This window comes from Cannabis sativa, chromosome 8 (genome assembly GCF_029168945.1).
Source record: "Cannabis sativa cultivar Pink pepper isolate KNU-18-1 chromosome 8, ASM2916894v1, whole genome shotgun sequence".
Classification (NCBI taxonomy): domain Eukaryota; kingdom Viridiplantae; phylum Streptophyta; class Magnoliopsida; order Rosales; family Cannabaceae; genus Cannabis; species Cannabis sativa.
Window position 1 is genome coordinate 36,836,766 of NC_083608.1, and position 21,899 is coordinate 36,858,664.

The 21,899-nt window shown below is 34.4% G+C and overlaps 1 protein-coding gene and 1 long non-coding RNA gene across 2 annotated transcripts; one reads left to right on the forward strand and one right to left on the reverse strand.

The window, feature by feature from the left end:
• Positions 1 to 9,139: 9,139 nt before the first annotated feature.
• On the reverse strand, positions 9,140 to 12,591 carry LOC115700499 (cinnamoyl-CoA reductase-like SNL6). The gene is made up of 5 exons (XM_030628042.2): positions 12,175 to 12,591; positions 11,719 to 11,906; positions 10,059 to 10,256; positions 9,746 to 9,899; positions 9,140 to 9,666 (listed from the first exon to the last, which is right to left on the reverse strand). The coding sequence occupies exons 1-5, from the start codon at positions 12,428 to 12,430 to the stop codon at positions 9,350 to 9,352; spliced, it is 1,113 nt and encodes a 370-aa protein (XP_030483902.2). The 5' UTR covers positions 12,431 to 12,591; the 3' UTR covers positions 9,140 to 9,349.
• An 8,522-nt stretch (positions 12,592 to 21,113) lies between these two features.
• LOC133030072 (uncharacterized) lies at positions 21,114 to 21,344 on the forward strand. The gene is made up of 2 exons (XR_009683969.1): positions 21,114 to 21,216; positions 21,270 to 21,344. It is a non-coding gene; the product is annotated as an uncharacterized LOC133030072 (long non-coding RNA).
• The last annotated feature ends 555 nt before the right edge of the window (positions 21,345 to 21,899 follow it).

Genomic DNA, 21,899 nt, shown 5'->3' on the forward strand with positions numbered 1-21,899 from the left:
TGTTCTACCTGACGATGAAGATTGTTACTTTCGTTCTCACTGCTATGAAGCCTGTCGTCTCTGAAGCTTCTACTGACAAGGACAATGAGGTTGAACGTGAGATGCAATAAAAAGATTTGAACTCCTGGGTCGAAAACGACTTTCTCTGTAAGAACTTTATTCTTAACGGTTTATCTGATGATCTGTATGACTATTATAACTCAGATAAATCGGCAAACAAAATCTTGGATGCTCTGTAAAAGAAATATGATACTGAAGAAGCTATAACTAAAAAGTATGCTATCTGTCGCTACCTCAAGTATCAAATGGTGGACGACAAATCTATGGAAGCCCAATCTCACAAGCTTCAGAAAATTGTACATTAGATTATCTTAGAAGGTATGAATTTAGATGAACAGTTTCAAGTTGTTGTACTAATTGATAAGTTACCCCATTCTTGGAAGGATTTTAAAAGTACTCTCAGGCATAAGATTAAGGAATTTTCCTGAGAAAATTTAATCACCTGCCTTCGTATAGAGGAGGAAGCGAGAAAACAAGACCAGAAAGATGAAGTACTTATTGTTTCAAACAACAACACTAAGAAGTCCATACAAGCGGTTCTGAAGCCTAATGGCAAAAATTTTAAGAATAAGAACCACAACTTGAATTCCAATTCTAATCGCAACAACCCTCCTTATAACAATAACTAGAGTTGGAACCATAATAGGAACCAACTTGGAAGGCATCCACCTCCAAATAAATAGAATGACCCTACACAGCTTCTGTGTTACAACTGTAACAAGTCGGGTCATATAGCACAAAAGTGTAAGAATAAGCCTAGTACTGCTCCGCAGGTTAACTTGACTGAAGAAGCTTTTACAACTATGTTTTTTGAGATTAACCTGATTGGTGGATCAGAAGGGTGGTGGGTAGACACTGGCACCTTTCGCCATGTCTGCTATGATCGTGCTATGTTTAAGACATACACTGGTACTTATGACAAGAAAGTGTTTTTGGGAGACTCCCACACCACTATTGTTACTGGAACTGGAAACGTGGAGCTAAAGTTTATCTCGAGAAAGATATTATTGCTGAAAGATGTAATGCATACTCCCGAGATGAGAAAGAATTGGCTTCTAGTTTTTTGCTTAACAAGGCCGGGAATAATTGGGTTTGATTTGTACGCCATCACTAAGAATGATACTTTTGTGGGGAAGAATTATGCTACTGATGGAATGTTTAAATTAAATGTTGAATTTAATAAAGTATCTTCTTTTGCTTACATGTTGTGTGATTTTAATGTTTGGCATTCTAGACTTTTTCATATTAATAAGCGTATCATTAAGAACATGAGTAATATTTGCTTAATTTTGTAAATGTTAGAAAAGGATTTTGAAAAATGTGTTTTTCATAGTCAAACAAAAATAACTAAGACACCACATAAATCAATTACTAAAGAAACTGAACCTTTAGACTTGATACATTCTGATATATGTGAACTTGATGGAACACTAACCAGAAATGGTAAACATTATTTTATTAAATTTATCGATGATTGTTCTAATTTTACTTATGTGTACTTGATGAAAAATAAAAATGATGCACTTGACATGTTCAAATTATTTGTGGCTGAAATTGAGAATCAATTTAATAAGAAAATAAAAATGCTTCGTAGTGATAGATGAATTGAATATGAATCGAACTTGTTTATTGAATTTTATAATTCACAGGGTATGATACACGAAAAGACTGCACCATATTCACCTAAAATAAACGGTAAAGCTGAAAGAAAAAAATAAAACCTTTACAGAATTAGTTATGACTATTTTGTTGAATTCTGGTGCTGCTTCTCATTGGTGAGGTGAAATTTTATTAACTGTTTGCTATGTTCTGAATAGAGTACGTAAATCTAAGAGCAAAGTTTCACCTTATGAGATCTTGAAAAATAAGCAACTAAATGTTTCTTATTTTAGAACTTGGGTTGTTTAGCTTATGTTAGAATTCATGATCCTAAGAGAATAAAATTAGCTTGCAGAGCCTATGAATGTATATTTATTGGATGTGCAGTGAATAACAAAGCATATAGATTCTATAACTTGAATGCACATGTTATAGTGGAATCTAATGATGCTGATTTTTATGAACATAGATTTCCCTTTAAATTAAGAAATAGTGGGGGTGCATCTACTAGCAATGTTCCTGCAGTTAGGAATAATGAGCACATTGAGAGTAGTGAAATAGTTACTAGAAGAAGCAAGAGATCTAGAGTAGAAAAAGACTTTGGTTCAAACTTTTGTGCTTACACCTTAGAGGAGGATCCTGCCAACCTCCAAGAAGCCTTGTCTTCCCTATATGTTGATTTGTGGCAAGAGGCCATTGATGATGAAATAGACTCACTTATTACGAACAAAACCTGGCATTATAAAAACTTACCACCTGACTGCAAAACTATAGGGTGTAAGTGGATTTTGAAAAAGAAATTTAAACCTGATGGAACTGTTGACACATACAAAGCTCGTTTAGTAGCAAAGGGTTTTAGACAAAGAGAGAATATTGTCACTAGAATTAGATCCATTAGAGTTTTAATTTCACTAGCTGCTATATACAATTTAGTTGTGCACCAAATGGATGTTAGGACAGTGTTCTTTAATGGTGAATTAGAAGAAGAAATTTACATGGATAAACTTTAAGGTTTCGTAATCCCTGGCCAGGAACATAAGGTTTACAAGTTAGATAAATCTATGTATGGTCTTAAGAAGGAACCTAAGCAATGGCATGAGAAATTTGATAATTTAGCTATATCACATGACTTTAAAGTGAATGAAAGTGACAAATGCAATTACTATAAATCTGAGAATGACATTTGCACTATTATATGTCTATATGTGGATGATTTTCTTATATTTGGTTCAAATATCCATGTTGTTAATGTTGTGAAATCATTATTATGTGATAACTTTGATATGAAGGACCTCGAAGAAGCTGATGAAATCCTTGGTATTAAGATTACTAGGTTTGAAAAGGGAATTTCTTTAGATCAATCTCATTACATTGAGAAGATTCTCAAGAAATATAATTAATTTGATTGTAAACCTGCTTGCACACCATATGATCCAAGTGTAAAGCTATTTAAGAACAATGGTAACGGTGTGAGACAATCTGAATATGTGAACATCATTAGTAGTCTTCGATATGCCACTGATTGTACGAGACCTGACATTACCTATGTCGTGAGATTATTGTGCAGGTTTACCAGTAGGCCTAGTATAGAGCATCGACATGCTATTGAGAGGGTAATGAGATACCTTAAGAGAACCATGAACCTTGGATTACATGATCAAAGGTTTCTAGCTGTCCTTGAAGGATACAGTGATGTAGACTGGACCACTTTGTCAGATGACTCCAAAACAACGAGTGGCTATATTTTTGGCATAGCTGGTGGCACTATTTCTTGGAAGTCAAAGAAACAGACTCTTGATAGACTCACCTATGTGAATGTGAGAGTGGGGCCGCTTCCTATGGAATTTAGGGCAAAATTTCTAGAGCGTTTACTATACTGGGATAGACGTGCATGACCATTAACACACGAGCTTGTTTGAATACATCCTTAAAAGATTGGTGTGTGGTACGATGTTAGAGATGGAGTTCAAGACCTTAAGTCACTCTAGTAAAATTTAAATTGTATTCACTATGCAAGATTCAAATCGAAAGATATCTTTGTTTAAGCACTGTCTTATAGGTGTCTATTGCTCGAGAAAATATTTTTAAAATTTCAAGTGGGGGATTGTTGGAACTTTGTGAAATTTTATAAAAAAAAAATAGAAAATAATTTATGTGAGTAAATGGATTCCCACGGGATAGAAACACTTCATTAGAAGTGCATATAATGTGCAAGTTTGAGATTTGGGTTTGGGACTCACACACTACACCACCATACATGTGCGCATGCTGCTGCCGCCATTCGTCCGACCGAGCTGGGCCGGAGGGCGGGTGAGGTGTCACTTAATTTTTTTAAAAAAATTATTTACTAAATAAAATTTAACGTGGATGAAATACTCCCTAATTAGGATAGGCGTCTAAGATTTACTCCACATTTTGCTGGTAGGTCTTGATGTATAACGATCGAGTATGTTTGAAAGCATATCGTCATAGAGAATTACAGTTATTTGAGTGATCCACCAAGTAGCTAGTTTCTGCTACCTGATCGAACCGTACGATTGTTCTAAAATACCCCTAATTAGGATAGGCATGTAAGATTTACTCCACATTGTGTCGGTAGGTCTTAATCTATAATGATCGAGTAAGTTTGAGAGCATATCGTCATAGAGAATTACAATTATTTGAGCGATCCACCGAGTAGCTAGTTTTTGCTATCTGATCGGACCTCTTTTCCAAGCAACAAAATATTAAAATTATGAAGCTTCCAAAATCCAAGTTCCCTATAAACCTTTGGGACACACATTCGGTTCCAACTCATCATGTGAATGCCACTATCATTTTCACACGAATTCTTCCACCAAAAAGAACACACTTAATTTTTCCATCTCGTCACACACATTTTTAGGCAAAAGCAAAATGCTCATAGCATAAGTGGGGAGAGATTGTACTACCGTCTTCAACAAAACCTCATTACCAGCTCTAGATAAAAATTTACCATCCCACCTTTCAATCTGCTTCCTCATCTTTTCCTTAAGAAAGCCCAACACTGTTGACTTGTTGCAGTTCATAGTATTTAGGAGTTCAAGATATGAGCAATTCTGACTAGCTTCCACCATACCTAAGATGGAGCACAAGCAGGCTTTCATACTAACATTAGTATTCTAGCTAAAGAAAATAAAAAATTGGCTGAATTTACCTTCTGAACCAAAGCTATTTCAAAACTACGAAGCAACAACATCACCGTATTAGCCTCATCGTCCAGCGTCTAACAGTACAAATAATGGTTACCCGCAAAGAACATATGAGAGATAACAGGCGCACCCCGAGTAACTTTACAACCTTTAAACCACTCTCTTCGTACATAGTCATTAATAAGAGCAAACAATCCTTCCGCACATAAGATAAACAAGTAAGGAGACAAATGATCCCCTTGGCGGATACGCCGAGGTTGTATAATCGGTCCCAAAGAGAAACTACCATATTAGACCCAATATTTGTATATATTTAATGATATAATATATTCATTTATTGTAATAACAATAAAATAATATGCATTACTAGCAATTTTTTATACAATTATTTTAACATTATATAATTTTTTTTTTTTTAAAAAAAAAGACATGAAAATGAAATAAATGTATTTTTATAATTTTTATTATTTGATTTATTATAGGGTCTTTTTCATTTATTACTTTTACAATTGACTTTTTATTTATTTATATTTTTATAATTTACTTGTTATTCATTTATAAAAATAAAAACAGCATAACCTCAAAATAAAAACAACTTCTATAAAATGGAAACAATATAAACTTGAAATAAAAACTACATAGCCTTAATTCTCTACCTTTTGAGGGGGATAGGATCACTTGGAGTAGTCAAGGTCAAGGTAGAGGGCTATCAAAGAAAGGTTAGATTATGGATTTGTTAATGACTACTGGGAATCTACCTTTCAAGCATGTTCAATTCAGCATCTAGACTATTACAAGTCTGACCATCGAGCCTTAAAAGTTCTTGTTGAGGCTTTGAATGAACAAGCACAAGAAGTTCACTTCAAGTCTAGGTTTAGGTTCGAAAAAATTTAGCTACATGAGGAACAATGCGCTCCATTAATTCTTGATAATTGGTCAACTGGTTCAAGTAACAATATTACTCAACTAACAGCCACTATCTCTAATGTTGCAAATAAACTTCAGACTTGGCATCATTCCACATTCGGCCAACTTAAGCACCAGATCAAGGACACTCAAAAGCATGTTTCTACACTTCATAACTCTAAAAAAAATAGAGACCACCTGCAAGCTGTACAAACTTCAGAACAAATCCTTGATGAATTGTTAGCTAAAGAAGAGGATTATTGGCATCAAAGATCTCGCATATCATGTTTACAATCGGGGGATTCCAACACTAAATTCTTCCACCAGCATGCCAGTACCAGGAAGAGAAATAATCAGATCAGAAAGCTTATTGATGCTAATGGTAATACTCAAACAAATCCTCCGGCTCTTTTGAACATAATTTCAGACTACTATCATGATCTTTTCACAAGTAATGGTGTTGATCAAGCCTCTTTGGATACAATCCTTGACAAAATCCCCTCCACCATTGATGATGATTCAAGAAATCTCATTTCGGCCCCATATACTGCATCCTGATGTATATGATGCACTAAAAACTATGTGTGATGATAAAAGTCCAGGCATTGATGGCATGTCAGTGATGTTCTTCACAAACTATTGAGACATTGTTGGTCCACTTGTCCCAGCTGTTGTTTTAGATGTTCTGAATCATGGTGCCGATCCAAGTACATTTAATACAACTCTGATAACACTCATTCCTAAAGTGAAAAAGCCAAGTCACATTTCACAATATAGGCCTATTAGTCTTTGCAATGTCCTTTACAAGCTTGTTTCCACAGCCATTGTGATAAGACTAAAGCCTTATCTCCCACAAGTCATTTCTGAATACCAAAGTGCTTTCCTATCTCAGAGACTCATTATGGATAATATACTTGTGACTTTCGAATTATTCCACTCACTTAAGAATAGAAAACGAGGTTCAAAGGGGTTCGCCGCAATCAAACTTGATATGAGCAAAGCTTTCGATCGAGTGGAGTGGCTCTTTGTTGCTCAAATCATGATCAAAATGGGATTTGGAACAACAATTGTTGATCTCATCCTTCGCTGTTTGACATCGGTCTCTTACTCTTTTTTATTGAATGGTTCTATTCAAGGCCAAGTGACACCATCTCGAGGTATTTGGCAAGGTGACCCACTTTCGCCTTATTTATTTCTTATATGTGCTGAGGGTCTCTCTCGTCTCTTGCAATATGAAGAAGCATCAGGTGCTTTATAATGGTTGAAAAATTCCAAATCTGCTCCTTTTTGTATCACACCTGTTTTTTTGCTGATGATAGTGTCTTATTCTGTCGTGCTAATCAACAATCAGCTCGATCAATCCACAGATGTCTTCAAACCTATAGCAAAGCTTCAGGACAATTAATCAACCCAGAAAAGTGTGTTCTCTCTTTCTCAGAAAACAAAAGGCAGCATGAATAGGTTTTCTTCAAAGATCTACTTGGTATGCCTATTCAACCATGTCATGAACAATACTTGGGGTTACCTTCGTTTGCTGGTAGAGATAAAAAGAAGCTTTTTGGAGGCATAACTGATAAGATTTGGAAACTTCTTAGTTCCTGGAAAGAGCATTTATTCTCTGCTGGTGGCAAAGAAGTATTACTAAAAGCGGTAGTACAAGCCATACCCACCTATGCAATGAGTTGCTTTAGATCGCCTGTTACTCTGTGTCACCAAATTGAAAGTATGATGGCGAGATTTTGGTAGGGATCCTCTGCCTCGGGCAAGACCATTCACTGGAAGAATTGGAAAATTCTTTGTAAGGCTAAAGTTCAAGGAGGGCTGGGATTTCGCAATTTCATACACTTTAACCAAGCTCTCTTGGCTAAACAAGCTTGGCGTATCATCGAGTTTCCTAACTCCCTTTTAAGCAACCTGCTAAGACATATATACTTCTTCAATGGTAATTTCCTTAAATTTGGTCTGGGATCTAATCCTTCATTAACTTGGAGAAGCATTGTTTGGGGAAAGGATTTACTCTTGAAGGGTCTACGATGGAGGGTTGGATCAGGTCTAAACATCAACTGTAATTAGATTCTTGGTTGCCAGGACACACTACTTTTAAACCATATTTCTTCAAAAAAAATCAAACCCCAATTTGATGGTTGCAAACTTAATTAATGGGCAAAGACAATGGGATCTGCTATCACTATAGGCTAACTTCAGTCAAGCCGACATTGATCGTATACTTACCATTCCCTTAAGTCTATTTCCCCATGATGATGTTCTGGTTTGGAATCACTCTTTCACAGGAATTTATAATGTCAAGTTCGGTTATCAACTTGTTGTTTCACTTGCTGAACAAGAAGACTCAACCTGCAGCAGTTCGATTGAACATTGGTGGTCAACATTTTGGAAGATGAAGCTCCCTCCAAAAGTGAGAATCTTTGTTTGGAAAATCTTTCACACGTCTCTTCTTGTAGCAGCAGACCTTTATCGAAGACATATTGCCACTTCACCCTACTGCTCAATCTGTAATTCTTGTGAAGAAACAATAAACCATGCTTTGTTCTACTGTCCAAGAGCAAAATCCGTCTGGGAATTGTCTAATTTACGCATTAACTTCCCAACTTTAGGACAAAGCTCAGGTGCTGATATATTACTTCAGCTCTCATCAACACTTTCCACACCAGATTTTGAGCTATTTCTTGTTCTTTGCTGGAGTATTTGGCATGAAAGGAATGATATTAATCACGGTAATACTGTCCGAACACCAGCGGCTGTTGCATCATACGCATCATCGTATCTCCAAGACTTTCAAGCTGCCCGTGCAAAGCGTACACAAACTTTTGCTTCATCAGCTACTACTGTCAAAGATCCTCGGCCTTCCTCAGAATTCACTCATGTACCTAAATGGACAGCTCCACCCCAGGGAAGACTCAAATTAAACACAGATGGTGCAATTGACAAAGCACAAAATATTGTTGGTATTGGAGCGATTCTCAGGGATTCTGATGGCTTTGTTGTTGCTGCACTATCGAAGCCTTTCAAAGGAAATTTCAAAGCAGCGAAAATGGAGGCTCTAGGACTTGCACTAAGCCTGAATTGGTTACTATTGAATAATCTCTCAGTCGATTACATAGAAACTGATTCACTATTAGTTGTCTAAGGATTAAAATCATCCCATTTATTTCTTTCTGCTTTTCATGCTATTCTTAATAATATTAACTATCTTGTATCCTTTTTCCCACGAGCACAGATCGGTCATGTTTATCAATCTGCTAACACTTATGTCCATACTTTGGTTAAGTTTGCTCTTACGGTGGATGCTGATTGTACTTGGTTGGAGACTTTTCCATTTCCACTAATGATTCTTATGTAATTCTTCTGAATTAATATAATAGTCTTTTTCTCAAAAAAAAAAATGAAAAATACCGTATACAAGGTAATTCTTTTTCATTTATATAATTGGCTATTTTAGTATACATATATATATAATAAAAAATAAAAAATAAAAAATAAAAACATTTTCTTAATCTATTTGAGAACATTTTCCAACCATATCGCCCTTACAATTTTGCGTCTGTTTTCAACACAAAACTCTTAAATTAGTTAAGCTAATTACCTAATAATGATCACAACTGTTCTTGACTTTGGGTGTAACAAGGTCGTTGTTGAGTATTCATAAGATTTGTAAGTTTCTTTTTTGACAATTGAAATCGAGGTAGAGCATTGGTAGATCTATCTTCTGTTCCACATATTTTTGACTTTGATACATTAATTTCCTTAGCCAACTTCTCGGCCATTTCTTCCTCCTTAATAACTTCATCAAAACAGATATATCTACCACCTCTTCCCTTCCTCATTGCCTCATAAACACACACCTGTGCCTCTGCCAATCTGTTTACATCCACACTTGCCAACACCCCATTTTCGTACATCTCTTGAGCTCCTGTAATTTTTAAACATTAGACACCCAAAAAGAATTGTTTAATTATGAAGTTGGAACTTGGGGCTCAAAAATTGTTTACCTTTAAGATAAGCCGTTGTGGCTGTTGCATTGATATTGTTAAATTCAGGTCCAGTAATGAGACCTGGGCAAATGGATGCCATTTTTAACCCACTTTGCTCTGCTATTTTCCACGTTGCCTTCTCAGCCCGTAGCTTTCCCAGTGCATACCAGAGCTGATTTTTGAAAGTCAAATCAAAATATATATTAAAATGACATTCCGTAATTTTAAGAAAAATCCCCTTTTTGTTTTTTTTATTAATTAAATTAAGGTTTATTAATGTTAGTTTGTTACATCCATGCACCATGATCAAGATAGGAACTAGGAAGCTTACCTTTTTGTCTCTACATAGCGATTCACTACTCCAGCTATCGTGGTTTATTACGGGAGAATTTTCTTGTTGAGTGCTCCTGTCTCGCCATAGACAAGTCAAAAGTGAAGATGTGAACACAAATTTCTTCACTGATGGTGTTCTTGCGCATGCCTTGATCACATTCTCGCTCGCTTTGGCTTCTATGTCAGCCATGTATTTCTGTATAGAAACCATAATACACAAGTTAAGTAGCTAATTGAAAAAGATTTAACTAAAAAATGATATCAAAATTCTAGTCCATAGACCCAACTGTCGGAAGAGTTTTTTTTTTTTCTATTACTATTGATCAATCTAATTTGGGTCAATATGCTTTTTCTGTTGTTGAATAAATAAAAAGGGTATTCCAATTTTGCTATACGGTTTAGCTTTGTCAAACTTGACTACAGTATATGAAAGTAAGACCCATTCTCTCCAGGAAGGTGAGAGCTTCCGTGGTGATTGACTTGGATTATGAAAAAAACAAATAAATTGCTATTTTATTTTAAAGTTAAAATATAATCGAAATTCCAAATGAAGAAGCCTGCTCGGCTTTCCACTTCCTAGTAGTTCATGGGTCAATATTTTATGTAGCACGTTTAGCATATGACAATATATATATATATATATATATATATATATATGATATATCCTTAATACACAACAATGAAACTATAGTTGTACATAAAATAATTGTCATATGTTACATAATCTAATAATTCTCTTTCATATGATGAAATTTGAGGACTCAACTTCTCCATATATATTTATAATTATATACGTGATTCATCAATAGATATATTTCATATCCAATTAGACATATGCAAATCACAAAATCAAGAGTTAAACATAAATCAATCTGATGTGGGTTTAAAAAAAAAAATTAAATCTTGTGGACCTTAACTATAACCAACCAATTGGGAATTGGCTTCCTCACAAGGAAAATCTATGAAAAGGTGTGAATGATTTATGTTAGGCCAACTAGTTTTAGGCAAATCAAGTATGCTTATAAAGTTTCGAACACTATTTTCCAAGTAGCATTCAAATAATGTAAATGTATTTAATTGACTCGTTTACTTCTCCCTATTCTAGGGAATGGGTTGAAGCAATGATACCGTGATTTTCAACATACTACTTATTATTAGGAGTCTATTGTTCCACGTCTTCTATATAAAAAAAAATAATAATAAAAATATGGAAGGTAGCACTAACTAACCCGTTTTTCTTGGGTTAAGGTTTGAGAACTAATGAGTATAACATAAACACCTACACGTAATTTATTCCTACTTTTAATCCCAAATTTACTTAAACCCAAGTAATTTATTTACCTTTTAATCTCAAATTTACTCATTTGATTCCTATACACCGGGTCCCATCATATTTAAAAAAGAGAAAATATAATATGAGTTGTTTTTTATTTATTATATGAGTTGTCACGTTGTGACATGACATTCACAGCATTCGGTACGCATGTCACATTTTATATGGAAAATTATGTGTCACAATTATTTTGAGAAATTATGTGTCTCAGTTATTTTACTCAATAATGTTATTGATTGAGAATACAGGAGTAAGTAGGAAAAGCCCATTAAGCAAATATTATATTTTTATTTTAGTTTAGAAAATAATAAAATGAGTGACTAACCGTGTAGCCAGAGAGACCCGCAGGGTCAATGAAAGCAGAGGTGTGGAATACACCACGACAATCCTTGAAAGCTTCTGATAGTAAGCTCTCTTCATCTGTTAGGTTCGCCATTATGGCTGATATGTTATTACTATTGTTATTCCCACTGTTGTAGTTTGACTCCATTTCTTCTATTTTAGCCAGATCTTCTGTACATTTTCAAATCATATCATGTAAACAATTACATTAATTGACAAACTATATAATCATCATACGCATATACAATAATAGATTTATAAATATTGAAGAGCTAACGCCACCAAAACAGTTAACAATAGCATATTGCTAAGAATCAAAAACAGAACACCAAAATAGTATTATTTGCTAAATGAAAAATAAAATCAATTTTGTTGTGGGTGAAGAAGAAAAAATGGAACGAAAGAAAGAGGAATTGATTGATTGTTTATTTGGATTTACCTGGATTATCGACGATGATTCGAACGGAGTAGCCACGAATCAAAAGGCGGTTGACGATGGCGATACCTAAAAAGGAAAGACCACTGGTGACACAAACCAGTCCACCTCGTTCACCTTCATCGGTTTCGTCAACAGCGGCGTTGAATCGATGATCGTGCTGGTTTTTCCGGCGATGGGCGCCGGCAGATGCCATTAACATGCGGCGGAACTCGTGGAGCTCGGCCTTTGTCCTGTCTTCTGATCTAAGGATGCCCATTGTTGTGAGGTGTTAGCAGAAGAGTGGAGTGAAGAGGAATTTGGTTTGTGGATGGAGATAAGATGAGTCCGAAGCTTAATGCTAAACCCCTTAATATATATGTTAATGTTAATGAAGAGAGAGAGAGAGAGAGAAAGAGCAGGGCAATTTCTGAAATTTGGCAATCACGTAAAACGTATTGATTTTTTTATTTTTCATCTGAGCTTCGGCTCGGCTCGGCTCGGCTCATTCTTTGACCACTGAATATGTTATTGTTTTCTCTCTTTCTCGACCAGTTTGGAATTAGATTGGGCAATCCATCGGACATGATTGGAATTGGAATATTGGATACTATTTTTTCAAAATATATATATATATATATAAAAAAAAATTGAGTCAAAATTAAAATATATTTTAATGATAACTAAATAAAAATTTAAATTTAAATATAAATATAAATATAAAATAAAATAATAATAAGCCATTATATAAAGTAATAAAAAAAAGTATATTTTTAAAAATTAATATATTATGGTTGTTAGAAGAATTTAAACATCAAAAATTGCGAGTATTCAAACTAAGCAAGAATACTCACGTACAAAACTGTGAGTATTCAATTAAACTAGAAAATACTTAGAATAATTATACGATTAATTATCAAGTTGGTTAGAATTCGATTAGAAGTTAGTTAATATGGTTTGGATTTGTGTGAACAGCTTTGAATTTGTTAGTGAGTTTGTTACACCTCACTAATCCTTACTACAGCATCTGGAGAAGATCCATGTTGATTGCTCTTGTTGCTCGAAATAAAGTGAAATTTGTTAATAGAGATTGCCTCAACCAGATGACGATCATGAAGATTATGACAGCTGGTATAGATGCAATAGTACTGTCATATCGTGGATTCTACATGCAATTTCTGATGAAATAGCTAACACTATTATGTATCTAGATAATGTTGCTGAAATCTGATCTGAACCCTATGAGAGGTTTATGAAAGGAATGCACCTCGAATCTTTGAAGCTAAGAAGACTATGCAAAGTCTTACTCAAGGATCGAATAGTGTTACTACTTATTTTACTCGACTGGAGGCCTTGTGGGATCAGATCAAGGAATATAGACCACAACCTATTTTTTCTTGTGGTGCTATGAGAGTGATTCGGGAATATCAAAAAGAAGATGAGCTTCTTGAATTTCTAGTTGGATTAAATGATTCTTACAGTATGGTGAGATCTCAAATTCTGATGCGAGATCCACTCCCAAATGTGAATAAAGCCTATGCTACTGTGATTTAAGAAGAAAGGCAGTGTGGACTAACTAGTGGCCCTAGTAATTCCTCTAAAATTGAAAAGTCTACTGCAGGCAATCCTGGACAGTTTGTTGTTGCTGTTCAACCATTCAGATCTAAGTTTAATTACTTGTACTCATTGTGGCACAACTAGACATACTATTGATAGATGTTACAGACTCATTGGATATCCACCTGGTCATAAGTTACATGAAAAATTTCCAAATCGAAATGCTGCACCTAAATCTGCTGCTACAAATGCTATGGGAACTGATGAGGAAAAGCTTGAAGACTAATGTTCAATGCCAAAAGCTTATGGCCTTGCTTGCTCAGAAAGTACCTAATAAGACTTGAATCAATACACCTGATGAGCAGCCCATAGTATCTCATTTCTCTGGTAAGAACTCTTTTGTACAGTGAAAATTGGATCATAGATACTGGGGCAACACATCATGTGTGTCACAACATCTCATTACTCAAAAATGCCTATCATGATTCTCGTCTTAAAACTGTTTTACTGCCTAATGGTTTACATACACGAGTTTCCTGTCTTGGAATTGTTGAGTTAAACCATAACTTAGTCCTTAAAAATAGGGTTGTTCAAAAAAAATTAACAAATCGTCCAACCCAAATAAACTGCCCAAACCAAATTGAGTAAACTGACAAAAAATACAACCTGAATAACTTTACGAAAAATTCAAACAACCCAATGAATATATTAAGCGGGTTAAATATTATTCTAACCCACCCAAATAACCCGAATAAACCAATTTACATATTTTTTACTAAAATTATTAAGGAATAATTACATAAGGCACCATTTTTTGTAAAATATTTACATTTTTACGTTCAAAGAATGTTTTTTTACATTTTTACGGTTTTCCAAAAAATAACACGAAAACAACATAAAATCAACAAGAAAACAACATAAAAATAACATCAAAATAACAACAAAAAAACAACAAAAAATAAAATACATATAACAAAAAATTAACAACAAATGAACAAAATTTCAACATAAAAAGACCGTATTTTATGTAAATAAAATCAAAAAAATCATAAAATTATTTAAAATTTCGTGAAACCGTATTTTAGTTGTTTTTTTGTTATTTTTGTGCATTTGTGAAATTAACCCAATTATTTATTACATATATATAAATTACGTTTAATAGTTAAACTATTTTACATTTAAAGTTTGTATTTTATAGTGTGTATTTTGAAATTTTGAATTTATAGTTGATAATTTTGATTGTACATGAATATTGAAGTTGAAATTTAGAATTTACATATGAGTATATTTTTGTATTCTATTTTTTGAAAAATATTTTAATACTTTAATGTTTATTCAATTCATATTTATTTTTTAACATTAATTTAAACTATAACTATTTTAATTTTGAAAGGCATATACTATACATTTATTTTTTAAAATCAATTATTTGAACACCAAAAACTAACAATAATAAAAAATAATAATAATAAAGATCGGTTTAAACGGCTTAACCTGACCAAACTGACAAAAATCATTGGGCGGGTTACACTTTTCTTTTTTTTTCATTGGACGGGTTACAATTAGATATTTGCAACCTGACATTTATATTGGGTTGGTAAAAATACACTATAACCTGACCAATCCGACCGATGTACACCCTACTTGAAAATGTGCTTTATGTGCCTTCATTCAAATGCAATCTATTATCTGTTAATTCTTTAACAACTACAACTAATTGCACATTCATGTTTTCTTATGTTCGTTGTGTCATCCAGGACACTATGAGGAACAAGGTGATTGGGATGGGTGAGAAGTATGGCAATCTCTATTTTCTGAAATGTAATCAATTCAATAAGGATCATTTTGTTTCTGTTTTTTCTTCCATTTCTGATTCAAAAATCAATAAAGATATTGTATGGCATTATAGGTTGAGATATCCCTCTTGTATCGAAATTCATCCATTAAATAAAACTTTGAATTTTCATTCAGATTTTAACTCTTTATTTCATTGTTCCATATGCCATTATGCCAAACAAAGGAGACTGCCTTTCATATCCAATCACAATTTTTCTGAGCATTGCTTTGATTTGATACATGTTGATATATGGAGGCCTTTCAATACTATAACACATGAGGGCTTTAAATATTTTATCACCATTATAGATGATTGCTCTAGGTACACATGGATCCACCTTATTAAGCACAAACCTGAGGCACAAACTGTCATTCTACTGTTTATAAAATTGGTGCAAACTCAGTTCAATCGAATAATTAAAGCCTTTAGATTTGATAATGCTAAGGAATTGCAGTTTGATGTGCTGTTTAAAGACCTTGACATCATGCATTACTATTCCTGTGTTCAAAGACCACAAAAAAATTTTGTAGTGGAGAGAAATCATCAGCGCCTTCTTAATGTTGCTCGAGCTCTTCTTTTCCAATCCTACATTCCCTTGTGTTACTGGGGAGAATGCAAAGCTACTAGTGCATATTTGATTAACAAAACCCCCACCCCCACTACTAATTTGAAACACAAATCTCCCTTTGATATTATATATTTTAAGCCACCAGCCTATGAACACTTGAAAGTATTTGGCTGCTTAACCTATGCTTCAACATTGAGTCAATCTAGATCCAAGTTTTCACCAAGATCTGCTCCATATGTTTTTCTTGGTTACCCTACAGGCATGAAAGCCTATAGATCACTTGACCTCAATTTAAACACAATTTTTCATTCCATGGATGTGTATTTTTATGAACACATTTTTCCCTTTGTGCATTCAGGTGGTCTTCCAACTGTCTATGAAAAAATTTTCTCTGAAACACCACCCAATTTTTCTTATAACTCTCAGCTTAACACACATCCTAATGACAATGGTCCATCCAATAATGATCATTGTGTTCCTATTCATAATCAATCTATTGACAATTCTGATCAACCTGAGATCAGTTCTGATGTTGGTAATCCTGATCCACCTGCTTCCAATCCTCAAACCAAAATAGGAAGAAAAGTTACTAAACCTTCCTATCTTCAAGATTATCATTGCTATTTAGCCACTAATGCTTCTACTCACATGTCTCAGGGTGTTTTTGTCACTCCACATCCTCTCTCACAAGTCATTTCATATCACTGGCTATCTGTTACTTTCAGAGTTGCTGTGCTGGCCATATCTAGCCATTTCGAGCCAGATTTTTTCAATCAAGCTCAAGGCATTCCAGAGTGGGACAATGCCATGGACACTGAAATAAATGCACTGGAAAAGAATGAGACCTGGATAGTGGTTTCCTTGCCTGCAGACCAACATGTAATTGGTTGTAAATGGGTATATAAAATCAAATTCAATGTTGATGGAAGTGTGGAAAGGTTCAAAGCAAGATTGGTTGGCAAGGGTTACAACCAGCAAGAAGGAATAGACTATATAAACACTTTTGCACCTGTAACTATGCTTGTCACAGTCAAACTAATTCTTGCACTTGCTACAATCCAAGGTTGGTATCTTCACCAATTAGATGTCAACAATGCCTTTTTGCATGGTGATCTCCATGAAGATGTCTATATGTCTCTATCTCCTAGGTATAGACATAAGGGGGAGTTGCCACCAAACCCTGTTTGTAAATTAAGAAAATTCTTGTATGGGTTAAAATGGGCATCCAGACAATGGTTTGCCAAATTTTCTAGTGCTTTGTATGATGAAGGATTTTCTCACTCTGCAACAGATCACTATTTGTTCATCAAACACTTTCATGGAGGTTTTATTTTTGTGCTGGTATATGTGGATGATGTCATCTTGGCCAGCAACAACATACAAGAGCTTAATGCTTTATAAATAAGATTGAATGCCAAGTTTCAACTAAAAGACTTGGGCCAGCTAAAGTACTTCCTGGGATTAGAGATTGCTCAATCAGACAAAGGAATTTATGTCTCTCAAAGGCCATATGCTTTGCAGTTACTAGAAGACCTTGGCCAACTTGGGTGCAAACCAATGAGTACACCTATGGAGGCTAATCTTAAACTTGGCCAAGATGAAAAAGGAAAATTGGCTGATCTAACACTGTATAGAAGAATTGTTGGGAAGTTGCAGTACCTAACAATAACTAGACCTGATATTTCATACTCAGTTAATAAACTGAGTCAATTTTAGTTGTACCAAAGGCTAGCCATCTCAATGCAGCACATAGAGTCTTGCAATACATCAAGCAAACTCCTGGCCAATGCATTTTCCTTTCAGCCACATCTGAAGTCAGAATTCAAGCATATACAAATTAGAATGAAATGTGGTAGTTATTTGTCTTTTAGCAACGTTTCTCGACATAGCGAATTTTATCGACATAGTTTTGTTAGACTAGGAAGCTCTAACAATTAGTGACATTAGTCGACATAGTTTACGACATCTCGCGACATTATATAAGTTCTTGGAAGTTGAAACCCTTGGCGAAATGTAGCTATATGTTATCAACATCATTTGCATTTTTGATATCTTTTGATTGTTTTTCTTTTTTCCTTGTTGTAGTTAGCAAAATGTAGCAATTTGTTGTCGATATATTTTGCGATATTGATGTCTTTTGATTGTTTTCTCTTTACCTTGTTGTGGTTAACAACATGTGGTGACACATTTATCGACATGTTGCGACATATGCCTTGGGGAAGGAAAAAATACGTACAACCACAAATACAGTTGAATCTGCAAACAAAATAGAAAAAAATTAGGTAAGAAAAAAATATATCGAGAAACATTGCAAGAGATGTCGCAATATGTCGTGAACCATATCGACAATTGCATCGCAACAAATCGCTACTAGTTACTAAATTTCATTCTCTACTTCACCAAATACTATTTCTATAAACTATTGACACATATCGCAAATAATATTGATAGACATCGCTAAAATTATAAGTAGATAACAAATCTTTCCTAGTATCATAAATTCTATCGCTACATGTCGTTAAAAGTCACCCCTAACCTCCAGCGCACTCTCATGTCGCTAGATATCGATAACGACATCGTTAAAACTCGAAAAAACCCGAAAAACATAGAATTCGAGCAGATCAAGTTTCAGGAACAAAACAAGTAAATAAAAAGAAGAATATGTGTAGATCCATTCATATCAACCTAAATACAACTAAATACAACAAAAATCTAACAATAATTACTAATTAAATTACATACCCATTATTTTTTTTAAGAATTATGTGGGCAAGGGAGTTTGGGTTGCTCCTAGTACACACTTGGTTGTCAAGCTAAGTTGATGGACTCCGACAAAGAGTGTGTGTATGACCTTAGAGAGAGGAGAATAAGAGAGGGAAGAGAGGGGAAGAGGTTTAGTTTTATTATTTAAGGGGTATATTTGATACTAAAAAAAGGGTAGCATATTTTGTTTGATATTTAATAGAAAAGTATGTTATTAGACCATGCAATATATTTAAGTAGGGTGTTCATCCAATCTAATCCGCACTATTTTACTCATAGTGCATCCGATCCGCACTAAGTACAGATTTTATTTTTTGTATTCAATTCGCACAATAGCTCAAATTCAATCCGCTAAAGTGCGGATTGGATCTGTTATTTTAGATTGGTTACTTTTTAATATTAAATTATTTTATATTTATAAGAAAAATATTTTTTTTTTCACATAACTAGCAACAAAATAAAATAAATTATTGTTATTTTATGTCTTCAAAAGTATATATTAAAATAACTAAAATAACAAATAATAAATAATAAATTTAAAGGAAGATAAAAAAAATTATATGTATAAAGAAATGTTTAGTTTTATTTTAAATTGTATGTAGAAAAAAAATTATATATAAGAATGAAATATACATATTATCTATTAAGTTTTAAAATATAATTGTATTATATGTATTAGACTTTTAAATTACTATTTTTTTTACATTAAATTGTTATTTGTATATATAATTTTTTTAAAAATTTTTTTTAATAAATATGTGTAGATTGGATTGAAACGATTACTTTTACATGTCAATCAACATTCAATCCGCATAAGTGCGAATTTTAAATTTTTCAATCCAATTCAATCCACAGATATCCGCACTTTGCAGATTGGATTGAATCGGCTATTTTATGAATACCCCTATATTAAAGCATAAATTGTTAGATTTCTTTTTTATATTAAAAGAAAACACTAAAATGGGATAGACAATTTGGCTCTGTAAAATATAAAATATTTTGATTAAGTATTTTTTTTTTCTTTTTTTTGAGATGAAATATCAACTTCATTGAATAAATTAACATTCTGAATACAAAAGATGTAAGAGTTCACCAGAAATAAAAATATCAAAAATACTACGATCAGATTGATACTGAGAATGTCTAGCAACATAATATGCTACTCGGTTAGCTGATCGTCTAATAAAAAATAAATTAACATTTGGGAGGATAGATAACAAAAGTTGGCAGTCTTTTATTAAAAGGCCGAAAGTGGACTTCATTGCTTGGTTGCTTCGAATAGCTTGTACTGAAATAAGACTGTCTGTCTCGATATGAACATGTTGCCAATTATTGGTCTTTACCCAACTGAGAGCTTCTTTAATCCCCATGGCTTCGATGACTTTCCACCATGGCAACCGGCCCGTGCTGCAACAAGGTGACCAAGATGGTTTCGGGCAACAATTCTGAAACCATATTTATTGTCGCTATCAAAGAGTGTTGCATCTACATTAATCTTGATAGTGTTTTCTGCTGGTTTAGTCCATGACTCAACGCCATCACCGATGTTTTCCAGACAGATTGATGACAACGAAATTTTATCCTGAGCTTTATTCCAGTGATCAAGAGTTACTTGTGCAGAAGTAAGCACGTCATTAACAGAGGATTGTTTCTTTTTCTAAACAACCTTGTTCTTAGCCTTTCAGATTGCCCAGCTATACATTGCAATAAGATAAATGATATCAACTTTAGCTTGCTTAAAAATAGTCTCCAACCAATTGCCGAAAGATCTGTCAGGATCAAAAACTACTGGTGTTGCACATTGGCTCCAACAATCAAATGCGAACTGACAAGAGATGAGTATATGGTTGATGGATAAAATATTTTGATTATGTTGAGAAATATAGGTTTTATTTTAGAATGAATATAGTAAAGATTTTAATTGGGAAATTTGATTTTCTATGCTTAGAAAATCAAAAAATTTGATTTCTAAACCAATAATTAAAACCTTAAAAAAACTATACCTTTTTTTTCAAAACCCCAAAAATACCCCCAAACTAAAACTATCTCTCTTTCTCTCTCTATCTAGCCGGTCCCAATAATCCCACACCCCAGGTCCGATGGTCGGACCATGGGGTCCGATGGTCGGACCCATCGGACCCCATGGTCCGACCATCGACCTCTCTCTTCCCCTCTCTCTCAAATCGCAGGAAAAAAAAAAAAAAAAAAAAATTAAAGCGGTCGGACCTTCAGTCCGATGGGTCCGACCATCGGACCCGAAGGTCCGACCATCGGACCATTTCTTCCTCTCTCTCCAAAATCGCAAAAAAAAAAAAAAAAAAAAAAAAAAAAAAATTCAAAGGTCCGATGGTCGGACCTTGGGGGTCCGATGGGTCCGACCATCGGACCCCCAAGGTCCGACCATCGGACCTTTGTCTTCTTCCCTCTCTCAAATCGCAGGAAAAAAAAAAAAAAAAGTTTCAGAGAAAATCGCAGGAAGTGGGTGGGGGCGGTCAAGAGTGGGTGGGTGCGATCTAGGGTGGGTGGGTGCGGTCTACCGTCGGTGGGTGGGTGCGGTCTACCGTGGGTGCGGTGGTTCACCGTGGGTGGTGGTCGATCGGCGTGGGTCTGTGGGTGCGGCACCGAGAGAAAGAGAGAAAGAAAGAAAGAGAGGCGAAAGAGAGAGAGGGCTGATGGGTGTGGGATTTTGAGAGGGGTAATTTTGGGATTTAGGTAAAGTAGGCATATTTTTCATAGTATAAAATGTATTGGTTCAAAAAAAAAATTTTGAAAACTTTTAAGTATAGAAAATCAAATTTCCCTTTTAATTTTGTGATAATAAAAAGAGGATAAAGATGCGGCTGAGCCGAGCCATGTAGAGAAAAGTGGCTGGCTGGGTAGGTAATGAGAAAATGGTCTACTCACGTGTTGAATGACCAGTGAGCACAAGATAACATAACTACTTAATTCAGCCTAATGATGAGTACTCGTACTCACCTGTGATAGTCACGTTAATCTTACGGGGCTGTGACTCACTTCATTTGC

Coding starts and splice junctions, on each gene's coding strand:
- LOC115700499 (XM_030628042.2), bottom strand. CDS start 12,430: ATGGGCATCCTTAGATCAGAAGACAGGACAAAGGCCGAGCTCCACGAG. Junction 11,907..12,174: donor AATCATCGTCGATAATCCAG/GTAAATCCAAAT, acceptor GAAAATGTACAG/AAGATCTGGCTAAAATAGAA. Junction 9,667..9,745: donor CACAACGGCTTATCTTAAAG/GTAAACAATTTT, acceptor TAAAAATTACAG/GAGCTCAAGAGATGTACGAA.